The sequence below is a fragment of the Arabidopsis lyrata genome (assembly GCF_000004255.2).
Source record: "Arabidopsis lyrata subsp. lyrata unplaced genomic scaffold ARALYscaffold_8, whole genome shotgun sequence".
Lineage (NCBI taxonomy): Eukaryota > Viridiplantae > Streptophyta > Magnoliopsida > Brassicales > Brassicaceae > Arabidopsis > Arabidopsis lyrata.
Genome location: NW_003302548.1, coordinates 2,644,058 through 2,661,941, shown reverse-complemented (window position 1 = coordinate 2,661,941; position 17,884 = coordinate 2,644,058). Strand labels below are relative to the sequence as shown.

Sequence of the window (17,884 nt, the reverse complement as noted above, 5' to 3'; positions counted from 1 at the left end):
GATCTATTAGAGATATTCCAATGGAAAGGAGAAGTGGCAAGAGGATGTCCAGATTGGAAAGAAGAAGAGAAAGTGCATCTTGGAAAAAAATAGGTAAATGTTAAGAAAATCAAATGTTAGACGCATGTTAGGCGTATACAATGTTTGACGTTTATATTTTGTGTGGAGTCCACTGTCACTATGCATGCACAGTAACTTACTTTTCTTACGCCTATATAAACGATTGAAATCGATCATTTGAAAAGATAAGAAAATCTCATATCAATAAGAGAATTCTCTCTCCCCTCTATATTATTCAGTGCCTGGATCCCCCGGGGGGAATAAGTTTTTCTTTATTCTCAAAAGTTATATCCACCATAAAATTAAATCCTTTTTAATAACAGTAAACAAAATTTTAGGAGATTTTGTACATTTCTTTATAGAATCCAAAAACCAAGTTTTGTGGGTTTTCTAACAATTCACGTCACATTTTTTTTTTAATTCTTTATATTATTTTAAATATGTTATTTTCACCATTTACCAATTCATTTTAAACACAAAATATAAACCAAAAATTAAAATAAATAACTTAAAAACGTTTGAAAATTGATATTATGCAGAAGAACTATAAACTAAAAAAATTACCATTCAAGAACTAGAAAAATCAAAAACCAAAATCCAAAATCCAAAACTAGAAATTAAAACCAATAAAAACCTACCAAACATTCAGGGCTTAGTTGAATGAAGAACATTAATCTCTCTTTTTAGTGGTTTTGTGAGTGTTTTCTATTATGGGTGTTTTCTTGTTATGAAGTGGGAGCAAGAGACAAGAACATATAATCTTTGAAGGCCTCTAATAATATGTTTATTGGTTTATGAATTTGCTTTCACTGAAATTTGCAATAAGAGTTCACAGAGAGGCAACAAAAGATCAACTTTTATACCATGAATTAGCAGACTACATACATCATTTTGTACAGTTGTATCCTTCTGTACATATGTATCCTTCTGTACAGCCATTCTTCTGTACAACCATTCTTATGTACAGTGGTTTATATTTGTACAGACATTATTTTTGTAAAGTGGTCTATTCTTCTATACAGTTGTATCCTTCTGTACAGATGTATCATTCTGTACAGCCATTTTTATGTACAGTGGTTTATATTTGTACAGACATTTTTTTTGTAGAATGGTCTATAATATAAATTTTAAAAAACATCAAACAAAATGTATATCAAATGATAGAAAAAAGCATAGATTTTAGGTATATGATAAAGTTTAGAGAAAATAAAAATCATTAACGAGCATTTTAATTATTAGACTTAAGAGAATAAAATGTACAGATGCATCTTTCTGTACAGATGCATCCTTCTGTACAGACATTCTTCTGTACAGTGGTCTATATCTGTATAGATATTATTTGTACAGTAATCTGTAATATAAATTTTAAAAATCATCAAACAAAATGCATATAAAATGATAGAGAAAAAACATAGATTTTTATGTATATGATCAATTTAAAATAAAATAAAATTTATGAACGAGGATTTTAATTATTAAACTTTGAGAAAATGGAATGTAATAAAGAAAGAAAAAGAAATTAAAAAGGAAACCTGACCCACGTCTCTCTCTCTCTCACCCAATAAAAAGTCCTTACTTGTAATTTCCAATCTTTACACTCTACCCCACTTTCTCTTCTATCTCACACGTTTTCTATTGACTGTTTTACCAATTATGAATAGTAAACTGACTACTTTATTAATTAAGTTTGAAAAACTGACTACTTTGCAAAGAAACCCTTATAAATATATATATATATATATATAAGGACGTGTGATTAGCTTTAACGTTTAAAGCACAAAAAAGCTCTCATGGCTGCTTCTTCTTCTGTGAGACAAACCCCAACGGGACCTCAAGTGTTCATCAATTTCCGTGGAAAAGATGTGCGCAACGGCTTCATTAGCTTTCTTGAGCCTGCCATGAGAGAAGCTAGTATAAACGTCTTCATAGACAAGGACGAAGTGGTGGGCACAGATCTGGTTAACCTTTTTGTTAGGATCCAAGAGTCAAGAGTACATCGCAGTGGTGATCTTCTCTAAGGATTACACAAGTTCGGAATGGTGCTTAGATGAGCTGGCCCAGGTCAAGGATTGCATTTATCAAGGCGGTCTCAATGTGATTCCCATCTTCTACAAACTTGCACCTTCCTCAGTGGAAGAACTCAAAGGAGGCTTTGGCGATACTTTCAGGGTTCTAAAGCGCAAATATAAACACGACCATGAAAGAACTCAAAAATGGGAAGAAGCTTTACAATTTATTCCTAAAAAAAGGGGCATGACCTTTTCAGAACAAAGGTTGTTCTCTCATCTTTTGCTTCGTTATTCTAGATTGCAAATCTATATTAAGCTTTAGCTGACTTCCTTAATTAACTCAAAATAGTCTCCATTTTAGATACGACTCATTTATGATATTTCGATTTTTGATCTAACTGAAATATATGCAATCTCATTTTGTGGCTATTAAAATAAATTAACTCATTGTTCAAATAATATTAAATTTTTAAAAATAATATTACTTTCCGTTTCTTTATCTTAAGAAAACTTATCCATAATTAAGTATTATATAAAAAAAGAAATTATATTCATTCTAAATTATATATACCGTCTGACAAATTTTTTTAATATTTTTCATTTACAACTATAATATAGCAAAACTTTATTCTAAAATATATAATATATAAAATTTTGTACTAAATAAAATTCAACTCATATTGTAGTAAAGGACATAATCTAGTTACTATATAAAAGCTCATTAATTGCATTCATTCGACAAAAGTTGACTTTGACCTTTTGGTCTTCTAAATCCAAAATCTATATTAGTTAATTATTCGGCAGTTACGTTGTTGTATGCATTAGGTGTGATAAAGCTCCAAAAAACGATCACACTTGAATTCTTCTAAAACAGAGGAGAAACTTAGTCAAATTCCATCATTTCAAGTATAAATCTATTCATCAAGCTGGCCAGCCAAGGAAGAAAAGAAAATCGTAAATGCAGTTTCTATATAAACCAACTTCCAAAATACCATTTAGCACAATTCATATCTTAAAGTTTTCGCATTCATCAAGTAACACAAATTGTAGAGGTATAGAGGGTACACAACACAGTGATTTCGCTTGGAACGCGCCAAGCAAACGCTTTTCTATTTATTCTTATTGTAATAAATCTTTTACAAGGATTCTATTATCTCGGCAATTACTTGATCTATTCTACCCGAATAATCAACCCCGACTAAAAACAAATCTAAGCCCAATTCTCTCGTCTGTTTCTTATCACTCGCCAGTGAAGACAAAGAGAATCACAAACACTCACCTTCTAAGCTTTTGCTAGGCTTCGAAGGCAACACACGTATGACAATATTCTAGAGTGCTTAGGCGGCTCAATGCCTACTCCTAGAATATTTATACTATTCTTCAGAACCCTAAAACTCTAGGATCTCCGAGAATCAATGAGCGGGATCTTCCTTGATTGACAAGCCTATCCCTTTCCTTATTTGTTGAGAAGAATATTCACCAAATCTTCTCAACCAACTATCATCTTGATCACCACGCCAAGTCACCAAAGCTCCTTGGCACGTCACATCAACCACTCTAGCTCCGCCACGTCAGCTTACGTGTCCATGTCAGCAACTCAGATGTTTGATGTAGATTTGATGCAGCTTCCTGTTGTCTAACAGCTCCCTGATATCCATCAACTCGTTGTTGTCAGAATCTGCATCTTCACAAATCACTAGAGAAAACGTTTCCCAGGAGGCTGCAATGAAGAAAATATTGTTCATTCAGATGAAATTATCGCTGTGGTGATCTTTGACGTTATGAAACGCAATTCGAAAATTGCAATGGCCGCCGAATTATTCTCGCTTGCAGTGGCCATGGCTTTAATGGTTAGAATCTAACTGTTAAGCTCTCGCCATTTCTATATTTTCTCTCTATGCTTGTTTTTTTTTTTTTTTGATAAACCCTATCGGCTGATCCGGTCAGCCCCGGTAGAAACGCACCGAAGTTCTTCAGTGTGGACTACTCTCCGAAGGGCCACCACACTGTCAGTCCCGAGTTTGGAATGATTTCCGACGAATGCCAGGGGTAGCCAGATCGCCTGTTACTGGACTACCAGGTAAACTGCTTGGACCTTTTGGCCCAAACCCAGACTTCCCACACAAATGTGTTTTTTTGTTTCCAGCGTGGATCGAACCTGGGTTAGTTCCTTCCAATGTTTCCCCAATTCTCAACTACCACTGGACCACAGCTGTGTGGGTCTCTATATGCTTGTTAATATCTTTATATGAACTTTACGAGAGAAATAAAAATTTTGGACAGACAAAATTTTGGGTCCTCAAGAGACAAAACGACAAGGCCTTCATGATCAATGCAAGGGATCTCTCTATCACATGGTCGGATAACCCTGAATATTGTCTTGGCTCCCTCTCCCAAACGAGAAAACAAAGTAAGAGCTCTAAAAATTTCATTAATATACAAATTTTTTCTTACAAAAAGTTATATATTTTAGCGAGAAATCATGACAAGATTCATGAATTTGAAACGCAAAGAATGACTTGTTCATGTCTTCTAAATATGGTTTTTTTTTTTTTTTTTTTTTGAATCTTTTATCTCATATGTAATAGATCCTAGCCATGAGCGTCATTTTTAGTGTGTAAATGATGCATATGAATAACGCCTTGATCTAACTTATTGTTATAGCTTTTTTTTTTGTTTTCAATATTAATAAAAATATTAGGTCCCTTAGTTTACTTAAAAAAAAAAAAATACCAACACAACAAATATGTGATTAATATAAAAACAAAAATGCATTGTGAGCTTGTGTAACTGCAATATATAGACCATTCTTCGAATATATAAAGGGGTGATTATTTTTTTTTTGCAGCGAGGTAGTTGTTGAAGCCGCGCTGTTGAATAAAGTTTGCTGGTTAGATGTGTCTGGAAAGTTCGACACAAAAGACCTGTCTCTAGGGATAAAATACGAGGTGGTTTTCGTGGTTAAGCTAGAGGATACAGCTTACGGATGGGATTGGGCACCGGTTAAGCTGAAATTGGTCATGCCCAGTAATAGCGAGACACCTCAAGAGCATAGTGTGAGCTTTGAGGAACACATTGGGAAGCAATGGATAGATATTCCCGCCGGTGAGTTCATAATGTCTAAGGAGAATGCAGGAGAGATCAGTTTCTCATTGTATGAACATGAAGCCAATATGTGGAGGTCAGGGCTTATAGTCAAAGGCGTTTTAATTCGTCCTAAATACCAAGTCTAATTCATTTTGTTCGTATTAATTTCATTACTCGCTGATTATATGAAAGGTGTATTTACACGTTTATATTGGTTATGAATATACTATACGATTTTCATGTTTTCACGTTTTAGATTATACTATATTACTATTTTCACCACTTTGAGTATTCATCAATTTAAAAAAAAAATCATGGCCAGATCAAACCTAATTTTTCTAAAAAAAAGATGTTGGTTTAGTTTAGTTTAGTTTTTTTTTTTTTGGTGTGGATTTAAACAGATATAAAAATAAATAAATATGAACATGATATAAGTAATAGTCTTTGATGTTAATGTGTTGGCCGGAAAGTCGGATATACACATACAAAGTCCAACACCAATACTTGGGCTTATTATAACATGTATTCTTAGTCGGTTTATCGGCAGAGCCGGCGCTCACCTTTGTAAGGCTACAAGCCAAACAAAAAAAAGGGCTGCGTATAATTTTTTTTTATTGAACTGTTATCAAGAAAAAATAAAAAATGAAAACACTATTGCAGCTTTGGAGGTTCGAACCTGGGAAATAGTCATTTAGAGTGTATGCAAACCACTTGACTAAAGGAACTTTTAACAAAAAATGGCCAAAATTTAATGTTATTATTATCGGCCGCAAGCCAATGCTTGGCCAGCTTGGCCCAAGGGCCGGCTCTGATTGTCGGCTACTTGAGTTCGATTAAAAACCCAAGACAAATCTTGTTTAACTTGGATTAGATGATAACATGTATTTTTAGTGAGCTATATAGCTTGTTGCCTTGTTCCTTGTGGTTCGACCCTCCAGCACTACTTTCGACATTGCCATATATTTGTGGTATTGAGTGTCAGAGACTTAAAACTTTGAGCTATCATCAACACCTACAAAATCCAACGTCAACAATGTACACACGTGTAATTCCTATGAACACTATAATCTTTACCCAATGAACAGCCTCTGAAAAGGCCATATTTCGGGTTGAACCAGTCAAGAAGAGAATCAGTCAATTGTTGTTTTTTTTCTATCTTATCAAAAAAGGAAAAAACCGTATGACTTGTTCTTCTTCACACCGTACTTTGTAAGGAAAACGGAATGGCTATTAATTAGAGGATTTTTGAGGTTCATTAACTTTACACGTGTATATGTCTATATTTAGCTTCAAATATGTGGTTGGCGAATAAATTAGTGAAAATTACTCAGAATGACTCATATCTTAATAGAAATAACTAGATTAACTCTGTTTTGAAAGACATAACTAGAATGACTAATATATTTTTTAAAAAGACCTTCTAACCTGTTTCTACGTTATAATAACGAAATTGCCATTTTTATTTAATTTTGAAACAAAAAAAATAAAAATCATTTTTATATCACAAAAAAAAAAAAATCCAAAACATTTTATCTCTTCTTCGTTTCTTCGTTGCCCTCATCTTCGCTATGCTGCTTCTCCCTCCTGCGCCAGATCGTCGCTTCTCTCTTCTCCACCGCTTCTACTTCGTCTTCTTAGGCTTTGCCGCCAACAACTACGCCAAATTCCCTCACCAGTAGCAGCTACATCAAGGTTTTCCTTTGATTTATGGTCTTTTTTGATAAATTAAGTTGTAAATACGTATCGCATGAAAGGTGTTCGATGAAATGCCAGTCTTGACGGCAGACTTATTTGTTAGTTATCGCAGATTATTTGTTTCTCATTACAGATTTGTTTCTTGGTTGCATTGTTTTGATTGCAGATTTATTGGTTCTCGATGGGTTCTGTCTAGTCATCGACATAGATTCCGGTGGAGTTAACTTCAGTGATTATGAATTTTGCTGGTTTGTGTTTACTAAGACATAGATTTGTTAGTATCACCACAGATTTGTTTAGATATGACCACAAATTTGTTTTGATATGTTCACATACTTGAAGATACAATTATGTATTTTGCAAATTATATGAAGATACAATTTGCAAAATTTTATATAAACTAACTTTATAAAATAAATCATCCCGCGATGTACCGCGGGCTAAAATCTAGTGGTATATGTAAACAAATTTGTTACTATAAATTGTATTGCAAATTTGCAATAAATTAAATAAAAAAATTGTTGGATGGTGGTGACAAAACTAAACATACGTTTTTTGCACTACGACGTCCAACGGAGTGAGATAATCATTGATTTAAGTTACATTTGATTTAAGTTATAAGAATGTAATCGAAAGAGTCTAATGTCAATAATGTAGGCCACTCTACACATTAGTCAAGCTCATGGACTTTTGTATTGATTTTAGACGTCATGCCTACGTTTCCTTACCGATTTGTATTGATCAGGCCTACATTTCCTTACCGATCCTAGAAATTAAAATTCCAATTCTGGTAAGTTCCGACCAAACACGTACTCCAATAAATCACTATAAATCATCACATCTCTCTTAAATATTTTTCATAAGCACAAGAGAGAAATCGAGTAGAGAGAGAGATAGATCACAAAAATGGTTTTGAGTGTTCATCCTATTCTACACACTACCACTCTTCTGTTTTTTCTTTTTCTCATGTTTTCAATTTCAATATTTTCCATTGTTGGGTCAGCTTCTTTTTCTTTAAATACAGACAGAGAAGCTTTGATCTCGTTTAGGTCCCAACTTAGCCGAAGCCCACAAACACTTTCTTTCTCTTGGGACCAAAACATATCTCCTTGTAATTGGACTGGCGTGTCTTGCAACACACGGAACAGAAGAGTGACTTCCATTAACCTCTCTGGTCAAGGTCTCACCGGTTCCATAAGCCCAAGTATTGGTAATCTCTCTTTTCTCACATCTCTTCAACTTCAAAACAACCAACTTCGAGGTCCAATTCCAAAAGAGATCGCAAGTCTTTTCCGCCTAAAGGTTCTTAATTTAAGCTCTAACAACTTTGAAGGATTTTTACCTTCCACACTAAGCAAGTTAGTCAATCTCCGAATCCTCGACCTAACCTCCAACACGATCACTGGTCTTGTTCCAAACTAGCTTGGTGATCTCAAGAACCTCAATGTCTTAAACTTGGGCAAAAATCTTTTCTATGGACCAATTCCACCATCCCTTTCAAACATTTCATCACTCACCGTTTTAAGCCTAGGCACAAACTCTCCAAGTGGTCCAATTCCTGATGATTTGGGTCGTCTTGAAAGGCTAAAAGTCCTTGATCTCACCATAAACAACCTCACTGGAACTATTCCTCTTTCTATATATAACATCTCTTCCCTAGTCTCTTTGGTTCTTGCTTTCCAAATCTTTTGGTTTTCAACATATGCTTCAACAAGTTCACCGGAAATATTCCAGCTTCTCTACATAATCTCACAAACATCAAGGTGATCTGAGCGGCGCACAATCTTCTAGAAGGGAGTATACCACCAGGTCTAGGAAATCTTCCATTCCTAGAAATGTACAACATCGGATTCAACAAAATAGTATGGGGTAGAGATCAAAATCTTGATAACTTTATCAAGTCTTTGAGTAATAGCTCTCAACTCAACTTCCTTGCATTTGATGGAAATCTCTTGGAGGGTGTTCTTCCAGAATCTATTGGAAATCTTTCAAAGAATCTTTCGAAACTTTTCATGGGAGGAAACCGCTTCACGGGTAAAATTCCAGAATCTATTGGCAATCTCACTGGCTTAACGCTTCTTAACATGAGTGATAACTCACTCACTGGTGAAATCCCTCAAGAAATCAGAAATTTGAAAAGGTTGCAAGTGCTAGAACTCGCAATAAATCAACTTGTTGGAAGAATCCCTGATTCTCTTGGCGATCTTGGCGCGTTAAATGAGATCAATCTATCTCAAAACAATCTAGAAGGTTTGATCCCGCCATCGTTCGAAAACTTCAAGAATGTGCTATCCATGGACCTATCCAACAATAGGCTAAGTGGAAGAATACCAAATGGAGTTCTTAACCTTCCTAGCTTGAGTGCTGTCTTGAATCTATCGAAAAACCTATTTTCTGGTCCAATCCCTCAAGATGTAAGTCGTCTCGAAAGCCTTGTGAGTCTAGATCTCTCTGATAACAAGTTTTTAGGCAACATTCCCTCATCTATCAAAGGTTGTCAGAGCTTGGAGAAGCTAAACATGGCTAGGAATCATCTTTTTGGATCAATTCCTGATGAATTAGCAGAAGTAAAAGGTCTAGAGTTCATAGACCTCTCGTCAAACCAATTTTCTGGTTTTATTCCTTTGAAATTTCAAGATTTACAAGCTTTGAAGTTCTTGAATCTTTCATTCAACAATCTTGAAGGACGGATCCCAAATGGTGGGATTTTCAAGGATAGTTCGAATGTTTATATGGAGGGAAATCCAAAGCTATGCATCCATGCAGCTTGTTGAAAAACTCGGATGCACGGAAAGCTTTTGAAAGTGAGCATTATTACATGTGCGGTAGGTGTAATTGCGATATGCGTGATAACTTTCTTGATTCTGAAAAGAAAAGCAAGAAAGTCTATCACATCTACATCATCAAGTTCACTCCTCAAGGAACCATTCATGAATGTCTCATACGATGAGCTCAGGAGAGCTACTGAGAATTTCAACCCTAGAAATATTCTCGGCGTTGGAAGCTTTGGATCAGTATTCAAAGGGATAATAGGAGGAGCTGATGTCGCGGTAAAAGTCATCGATCTCAAAGCACAAGGATACTACAAAGGCTTTATTGCAGAGTGTGAGGCTTTGAGAAATGTCAGACATAGAAATCTTGTGAAACTAATAACTTCTTGCTCAAGCATAGACTTCAAAAACACTGAGTTTCTAGCTTTGGTGTATGAGTTTTTGAGCAACGGGAGCTTAGAAGGATGGATCAAAGGCAAGAAGGTAAACTCTGATGGGAGTGTTGGGTTAAGTCTTGAAGAGAGAGTCAATATAGCCATTGACATTGCATCGGCATTGGATTATTTGCACAATGATTGTGAGGTTCTGTGGTTCATTGTGATCTAAAAACAAGCAATATCCTTCTGAACGAAGAGATGGTTGCAAAAGTTGGCGATTTCGGGTTGGGTCGTGTGTTGTTTGATGCGTCCGATGGTCGTTGTCACGCTTCTATAAGCTCCACACACGTCTTGAAAGACTCCATTGGCTATATTCCTCCAGGTTAGTTTTTTTTCTTTAGTTTATTCATTTCCAAATCTCATAATCATAAGTAACATAGAAAAATCATTACATCTAGTGTCATTTTAATGTGCGATTAGTGCTCTCAATATAATTCTGATCCAAAAATAGATGAATAATTGTAAAAAAATTTACTATTAAATATGTATATGATTTGGAACATGTAATATTTAACATTATTAATAGGTCTAGTTTAAAATTTTTGCACATTGTGTTCAATTATGTGGTATTTACATGGCAGAGTATGGACTTGGAAAAAAGCCATCACAAGCAGGAGATGTGTATAGCTTTGGAGTGATGTTGTTAGAGCTTTTTAGTGGTAAAAGCCCTATGGACGAGAGCTTCGAAGGAGATCAAAGTCTGGTAAAATGGATAAGTTATGGGTTTCAAAATAATGCAATTATGGAAGTGATTGACCCTAATCTTAAAGGACTCATGGACAATATTTGTGGTGCACAACTTCATACAAAAATTGATTGCCTTAACAAAATTGTGGAAGTTGGATTGGCTTGCACTGCATATGCAGCTGGTGAACGGATGAACATGAGAGATGTGCTACGGATCTTGAAAGCGGCTAAGGGGATGCTTGTCAAAGGAAACTAATGGAGATAATCTCTTTTCGTCAGTTAGTGAAGTTTAAATAAATAAGTCTATAGTTATTTACAGTTTTTTTTTTATTATAAATAAATTGTTTGTAATTCTCTTTGCATGTAATATTCAGGAATTTCAGTATTTCGGAATTTCATTAAAGTATTTTTCAGCTTGACAAAAAGATGCAGCATCTTTCTTGCAAAATTTGGTTGCCCCATCATGTTCAAGTGTGTCTTTTTGCTTGAATCGTCATTAGCTTTTCCAAGAAGGTCTATAAATGGAGATTTCCTTTAAATTTAGAGCAGGGAAACAAAAACAGATTGCACTTAAAGAACAGGTTCATCTAGCAACAGCATAAACTCCTTTTAACCCTCATAATTAACACGCTGAATCATTCTGCTACACATAGAAAATAACCAAACAAAAGAGGGATCAACCTTACCTGGTACAACAACAGCTTCAGAGCTGAAAGGTGACAGTTGAGCTAGACATCAGCCAACAATTGCAGGGTCGACAGAATTAGATTTTGGTTGAAGTAGATGCTTTAGCTTTACACACACAGCAAAATGAACCCAACTGCTCTAGAAGGATTTGCTCCACCAATGATATTTGTATCCTTCTCCAATGATACAGCTCCTAGATGCACTACCATGAACCAGAATTTACTAATACATGATCTTTTGAATGAATGTTTTGTAAGAATGTGGTTCACCTGAAACATATTCATCCCACCACCTTGGAGATTTTTCAACCATTTGCTTAACCAGTGAGTTTATCTTCCATTCTTGGAGTTACACCTGCACCACAAGTTTGAGTGACGGTGGGTAATAGCATCCCTTCTTGTTTTTCGCTTCTTTTTTGGTCGTCTATCGTCACTTCTTCTTTTGTTTATATTTCTTTCCTCCTCCATTATCCCGTGTCCTGGTTCTTGAAAGCTCACTTCAACGGGAACATCATACTTTGCCTCAAGAGAACTGTTTTTGTTTTTATCATTTTCATACACCAAACTCAATCCGCACTTCAACACCTTGAATACTCCTATACCACTTGTCACAGTAAACTCGAGAGAGGCTTCAGTAAAATTGCATTTATCAGAGTTCTGGTCTTCGAGACGCCTTATTGTATTTGGGCAACTAATGTAAGCTATAAAAACATGATCTGACTCAATCTTGTCTTTCTCGTCTCCCTCTCTAGTCCAAATTCCTACTGGGCAAGTAAAGGGGACCCAAGAATTGTCTTCAGCTTTTATTTTAAAGGTGCATGTCACCGAGAAGCAGCTGATTTGATCTTGGCCTTCAAGAAATGAGACTACAGCACATAGAGCTATTCCAGAAAGCCTCTCGTCATGCCAATGTGGGAGCAGTTTTCGTTGTAATAGAGATCCAACTGCTTCATGACAAAACCACGAAGGCACCTCACATCCAGGAAAGCAAGTGCTAAACAAAGCCTCTGAACTAAGACCCTGCAAAATTATAAGGAAAATCATTTTTGTGGAGTTTCCTGAAATATAAGAATCAGAGACGGATACAGAGAGCGATGTGGAGATATAATTTGAATATAGAGAGAGACCTCATTGTAGTGTTTACGAGCATCTGGAAGTAACTGGCATTTCCTTTGAGCATATGATGTGATTTCCTCCTTTGCAGCTTGCTCCAGGTTACCACAGTTGGTGAAGTTGAAAGTGCAATGGTTCTGCACGGTTGACACGATACGGGCCAGTGGTGTTGCAACATTCTTCAGTGAGCTACAGCCGTGTGCATCTAAGTACTGGAGGGTTGGTGGCAATTCTGGAACATATGTAAGCTTCGTACAATACTTCAAATCCAGCCGTGTTAACTGAGAAAGTTGATTGATGCCAACCCGTAGGTAGCTGATATGATCATTTCTGCTTAAGCATAAATATTGCACTGAATGTAACTGCGGCATCGTTTTGATGGATGTCCCATCCAGAAGTAAAAATTTTAAAGAGCTCTTGTTGATTTCTGGAAATTCCTTGAGCTTTAAACAACCAGAGAGTACCAGTTTTTGAAGAGCTTTCAACTCACCAAGACAGGTAGAAATAGTCTCCAGCATTTTGCAGTCCTTCATATTCAATAAGACGAGTCTCTTGAGGTTCACCACGTTGTCAGGAAGTTGACTTATCGCTGTTCCGTCCAAGTATAAAGCTTCTAGATTTTCTGGAATCAATGGAAATTCCTTGAAATTTGAGCAGTTGCTGAGGGTGAGAGTTTTCAAAGACATCAAATTCACATTTCGAAGGGATTCAAGACTTGTGCAGCCTTCAAGGTTCAGTCTTTGAAGATTTTGAGCCTTTGATAATCCTGACAAGCTGCACAACTTACTTGAGTGATTGAGATCAACCCATTTTAAGACTGGTGTATCCTGTGACAGCAAAACATTTAGCCACCTGTCAGAAAAACTACACAGATTCATTTAACGCAAAAAGGCTACAAAACTATTTATAAAGAGACACACCTTAACACCCTCCCAAAGTCGTTCAATCTCACTGTATGTCAGCTTAAGGTCGACGAGATTAATCGGGTCAAAATCGTTTGGAAGTTCCTCCAATGGGAATTTCAGCCAGTGAAGGCATCGGACCTCTTTCAATGGTAGCTCAAGTCCATCAGGCATGTTTATCTTATTGTTGGTTTTACATTCTTGAGGACAATGAGAATTATAGAACTTGAGATACCAGAGATTGCGCATATTTTTGAAGTGTTCACGGTCTAAGCTTGTTTCACCCTTCACTTCAGACAAATCTAGGAAAATACCTCTGACATCGGCAGCTCCCTATTAATGACAACAATAACAGAACAATATTAGCTAGCGAAGAGAAAAATAATGCAAGCTTTGATCAATAAAAATCTAGAGGAAGTTTTAGTTTCACCATTGTTTTCTGTTGTACATTAATTATGTCTTGCTGGAGCCACAACCTCCGTTGTTTGCTACCACCTGAGTGGATGCTCTAAGATCAAGTTCCCTAGAAAATGTATACAGTAGATCATGCATCTCCACACGGCCGTCACAAGTATCAATCAGGAACTTATTCTTGAGAGCTTTAATTGCTTCAGCAGATCCGGGGTCAGACGAAACCAGTAAACTTTCTACATAATCCACATCCTGCGATCTGAAACAGGCTATGTCGAGAAATGCATCTTTCTGCGCCATACTCAATTCATCAAAACTTACTTGCACGACCTCTCCAATATAAGTGGTGGGACTTTGAGCGAGTATTTTCAGTTTTGTTTCCCAATGCTTCATATTTTTCTCATAAAGCTCTCTACCCAATATTTTGAGAGCTAGTGGATGGCCTCTGGCATAATGCACGAACTCATCAGAAAGCTTCATGAAATCCACCTTGGGAGCAATGGCTTGATCATCATGAAAGGCATGATAGCGAAAAAGTTGTAAACCGTCTCTGTGGTTTAACTGTCGGACCACGTAAGTGTCATGAACAAGACCCTTCAATAAGGACTTGTCGTTTGTCGCAATGACAATCCTGCTGCCATCTTTGATCCACTCATGCTTATTTTGAAGATCATATTTCCCAAGAAGAGCATATATTTGTTCCCTTTCACTAACATCATCAAGAACGACAAGAACTTTGCGTTCGCGCAGCAGACCCTTATGAGTTTTGTATGGTTCTTCAACACTATCTATTTGAAGATTATTCAACTCCGGTAGTAATTTCTCTAAAAGCAATGTAGGCAAGCACTCTAACCTGAAGTTATTTGACTTTCCACGGATTTGATCGATTAACGCATACCTCGAAAACTTTCCCTTCCATGTCTTATAGAGCTCTTTGAGCAGCGTGGTTTTACCAATTCCCGGCATCCCAACAACTCCAATGACACGAGTTCCCTTGTATTTAATAAGATCCAACTTATCTTCCAACTCCTTCAACTGTTGTTTGATTCCAAAAGTCTTATCCTTTTCGCCTTCTGCCGAAGTTCTAGTGTCGATAATTTCTGATCGATCCACAGCGACCTTTCGACTTCCCTCCGATGGTTCCACAAAGAAATTTCGGCTTCCCTTCAATGGAACTTTCTTCAACACTTTCTTAACCTCCCTAACGATTTCGTTAAGTATTTCACTCTCAGGACTGCAACACGAATGAGGAAAATAAGATCACCTAAACATATCTAACAATTGTAACCACTAAAGGTTCAAGCTTTTGGGTTAACTCTCAAACCAATTGAGCAAAAGCAGTTACCTTTTATTATGAACAGTTATGCCAATTAAGTCAGGAACCCATTTCAAAGCTTTTTTCCACTCTTTCTTCTTCAACACATCACGTTCCTCAAGATCCCTAAAAGCATCACCGAACTGTCCTCTAACACCTCTAACAGTAGATGGATCCAACTTGTAGAAGATAGGAATAGCAACAAGGTTACCTTTCTCAACACAATCTTTGATCATCGCTAGCTCTCTCAAGCACCATGTTGATTCTGTGTACTTCCCAGAGAAGATAGCTAGAGCGATTCGAGACTCTTGTATCTTAGTTAAAAGTGTTTCTAGAGGTTCGCCTTTGTCTGCGTAATTGTCGATGAAGACTTTTATGTTATCGTTTTCTAAGGCTTCGACGAGATGGCTGACGAATCCCAGGCGTAAATCTTCTCCACGGAAATTGATGAATACTTGATGTTGTTGCGGTGGGAGATCGGAGGAGGAGGAGGACGCAGCCATGGGGAGAAACCGAGTACACTGTTTCGGCCACTTTCGGGTCAAATCAAATGGGGTTGTTGGGAGAAAGAGAACGAGACTTGCAAGTTGAATTTTAAAAGTCTCCATTTTTTACCAAATTAAATAATTTTTTATTTTATTTTCAAATATTAAAAAAAAAATAAGGAGAGAAAGAGAGAAAATATCTGTTTTTCAATTGACATTTTTATCTTTAAAGTTGTGTGGTGGTGGTATAATGTTGGGATAAGATTTTTATGCATGTTTATTTCTTTTTATTTTTGTCGTATTTTTTTCTTTACTTTCAACCGATCGATTTACAATTTTTTATATCTATTGTGATAGGTAAAGCTGTTAGACGATTCTTCATAGTTTGTTCTACTCAAATATTAAGATAAGATTTGGTCGAGATCTAATTATTTTTTTGCTTTCTCAATCAGACATTAGTTAAGTGCCGACCAAAAAAAAAATTCAGACATTAGTTAAGTTAAGTATATCTCGACGTTACCAATATCCACGAATAACAGATAGTTCTATAAGACTATAATAGATTTGTGATTTTCATCCAATGAATAAAATTAAGATTTAATCTGTGAAACTTGCGTTTAGCAGTTTTAGTTTATAATATTCTAGTTTTTTTTCGAATTTTTTTAATGGATTTTTGTCTTTAGAAATTTCAATATTTTTTCGCTTGATTTAGTTGAATTTTAAAACTCTCTATTTTTTCCAAATTAAATAATATTTTATATAATATTCAAATGTTTATTAAAAAATAAAAAATTACGGAGAGAAAGAGAGAAAAATGATTGGACCAAAAATGATATAATAAATATATTGATTGAAAGTGGTCGGAGACCATAATTGTGAAAGTGCAAGAGCTATTAAGTACTTGAGAACTAGCTCACGATTTAAGACAGAAACTGAGTCAGGAACTGAGTCACAAGCTGAGACAAGGATTTCTTCTTAAAACTCTTTTGATTAATAGAAAATACGTTTACAAGGTCTTCCTTAAACTATTTTCTATTCTCTCAATCTCTCGTTCTTAGATCACAACCCGATCAAGAACTCTCTCAAGACAAGTTTTAGCCCCCTTAAGCATTATGCTTTCTCACAAGAAACCACATAACCTTAATGTCTAATAATTCTCTTTCTCTCTTGTGCTCAGCTTTTCTAAAGCCTAAGCACCCTATTTATACTAAATAGGTCGTGGATATACAACAAGCCGATTTCCTATTCTAACACTAATAGGAATAGACAATTTCCTTTTTCTTTAAGGATTAGGAAATTGTCCTTTCTCTTCATGTTTCCTTTTCCTCCTATGAAAAGGAAACTCTTCAGTCTTCTAGAATCTTCTCCAAGCTTCTAGTATCCACAGCCAACCACCATAGACCGACTTTACCAATTTCCATATGCTCGCTTCACGTTGCTCTGTTCCCCTGAACTACTTCTTGAAGTACTCTGAACTAGTACAACGACTGCTTCAACAGCTTCATCTTTATTATTTGCCTTCTATAAATGCCGCTTTTTGTTTCTCTTCATCTTGATATAAAACTTATTAAGAATACATCAACAATCTCTCCCTTTCTTAGTGAGTTTTATAATCCAAGCTTCACACATCATTAACTTCAATTATTACTTTGATGATCTCCAAACTCTCTCTCAACCTTGAAACAAAGATCTCAGCAGCTTCTAAAACTCGGTCTTCACAACACCAACAATCTCCCCCTTGATGACTGAGTTTTAGAAACAAAGCACATACTTAATGATGAGATAAAACATCATGCTTCGTTATATCACTTCATGTGCTACTTTGTCACCGGTACAGCGAGTGTGTCAACTGGCTGCATCAATAATCTCCCCCTTTTTAACTTTGTGTGTCTCACAAGCATCTGTAAAGCAGACCCATAAAGCTACACACAAGCCACATAGGGTTCTAGCAAAGAACAAGCAAAACCATCTTCAAAACTCCCCCTTAATCCTATGCCATATTATGAAAACTCCCCCATAAAACAACATCCTTCTCTTAGTCACATTCTTCTCCCCCTGCTTGTGAGCACACACAAGTTAAAAACACTTTCGTAGGTTGACACACACATGAATCCCAGCTGGACTACTTCAAAGGTCAAGTTGGTCAATTCTGAAATTTTATATGAACTCTGTCCAAAACAGGTTGAATAAGACCCAAACCAACCGTCAAAATCTCAATCCCACCGT

At 36.1% G+C, this 17,884-nt stretch overlaps 2 protein-coding genes and 2 pseudogenes across 2 annotated transcripts; 3 read left to right on the top strand and 1 right to left on the bottom strand.

Moving 5' to 3' along the window:
- Positions 1 to 1,571: 1,571 nt before the first annotated feature.
- LOC9301365 lies at positions 1,572 to 2,436 on the top strand (annotated as a pseudogene).
- Positions 2,437 to 4,838: 2,402 nt separating this feature from the next.
- On the top strand, positions 4,839 to 5,302 carry LOC9301364 (uncharacterized protein PHLOEM PROTEIN 2-LIKE A4). The gene is made up of 2 exons (XM_021032013.1): positions 4,839 to 4,855; positions 4,918 to 5,302. Exons 1-2 carry the CDS (start codon positions 4,839 to 4,841, stop codon positions 5,300 to 5,302), a joined length of 402 nt encoding a protein of 133 aa, XP_020887672.1.
- A 1,989-nt stretch (positions 5,303 to 7,291) lies between these two features.
- Positions 7,292 to 11,257, top strand: LOC9299608 (annotated as a pseudogene).
- Positions 11,258 to 11,264: 7 nt separating this feature from the next.
- Positions 11,265 to 15,793, bottom strand: LOC9301363 (disease resistance protein RPS4). Its single transcript, XM_021016197.1, is given in 7 exon segments — positions 11,265 to 11,822; positions 11,824 to 12,452; positions 12,560 to 13,372; positions 13,466 to 13,780; positions 13,878 to 13,945; positions 13,948 to 15,092; positions 15,204 to 15,793. Coding segments are annotated over 7 exon segments (3,621 nt in total). The 5' UTR covers positions 15,782 to 15,793; the 3' UTR covers positions 11,265 to 11,749.
- Positions 15,794 to 17,884: the final 2,091 nt, after the last annotated feature.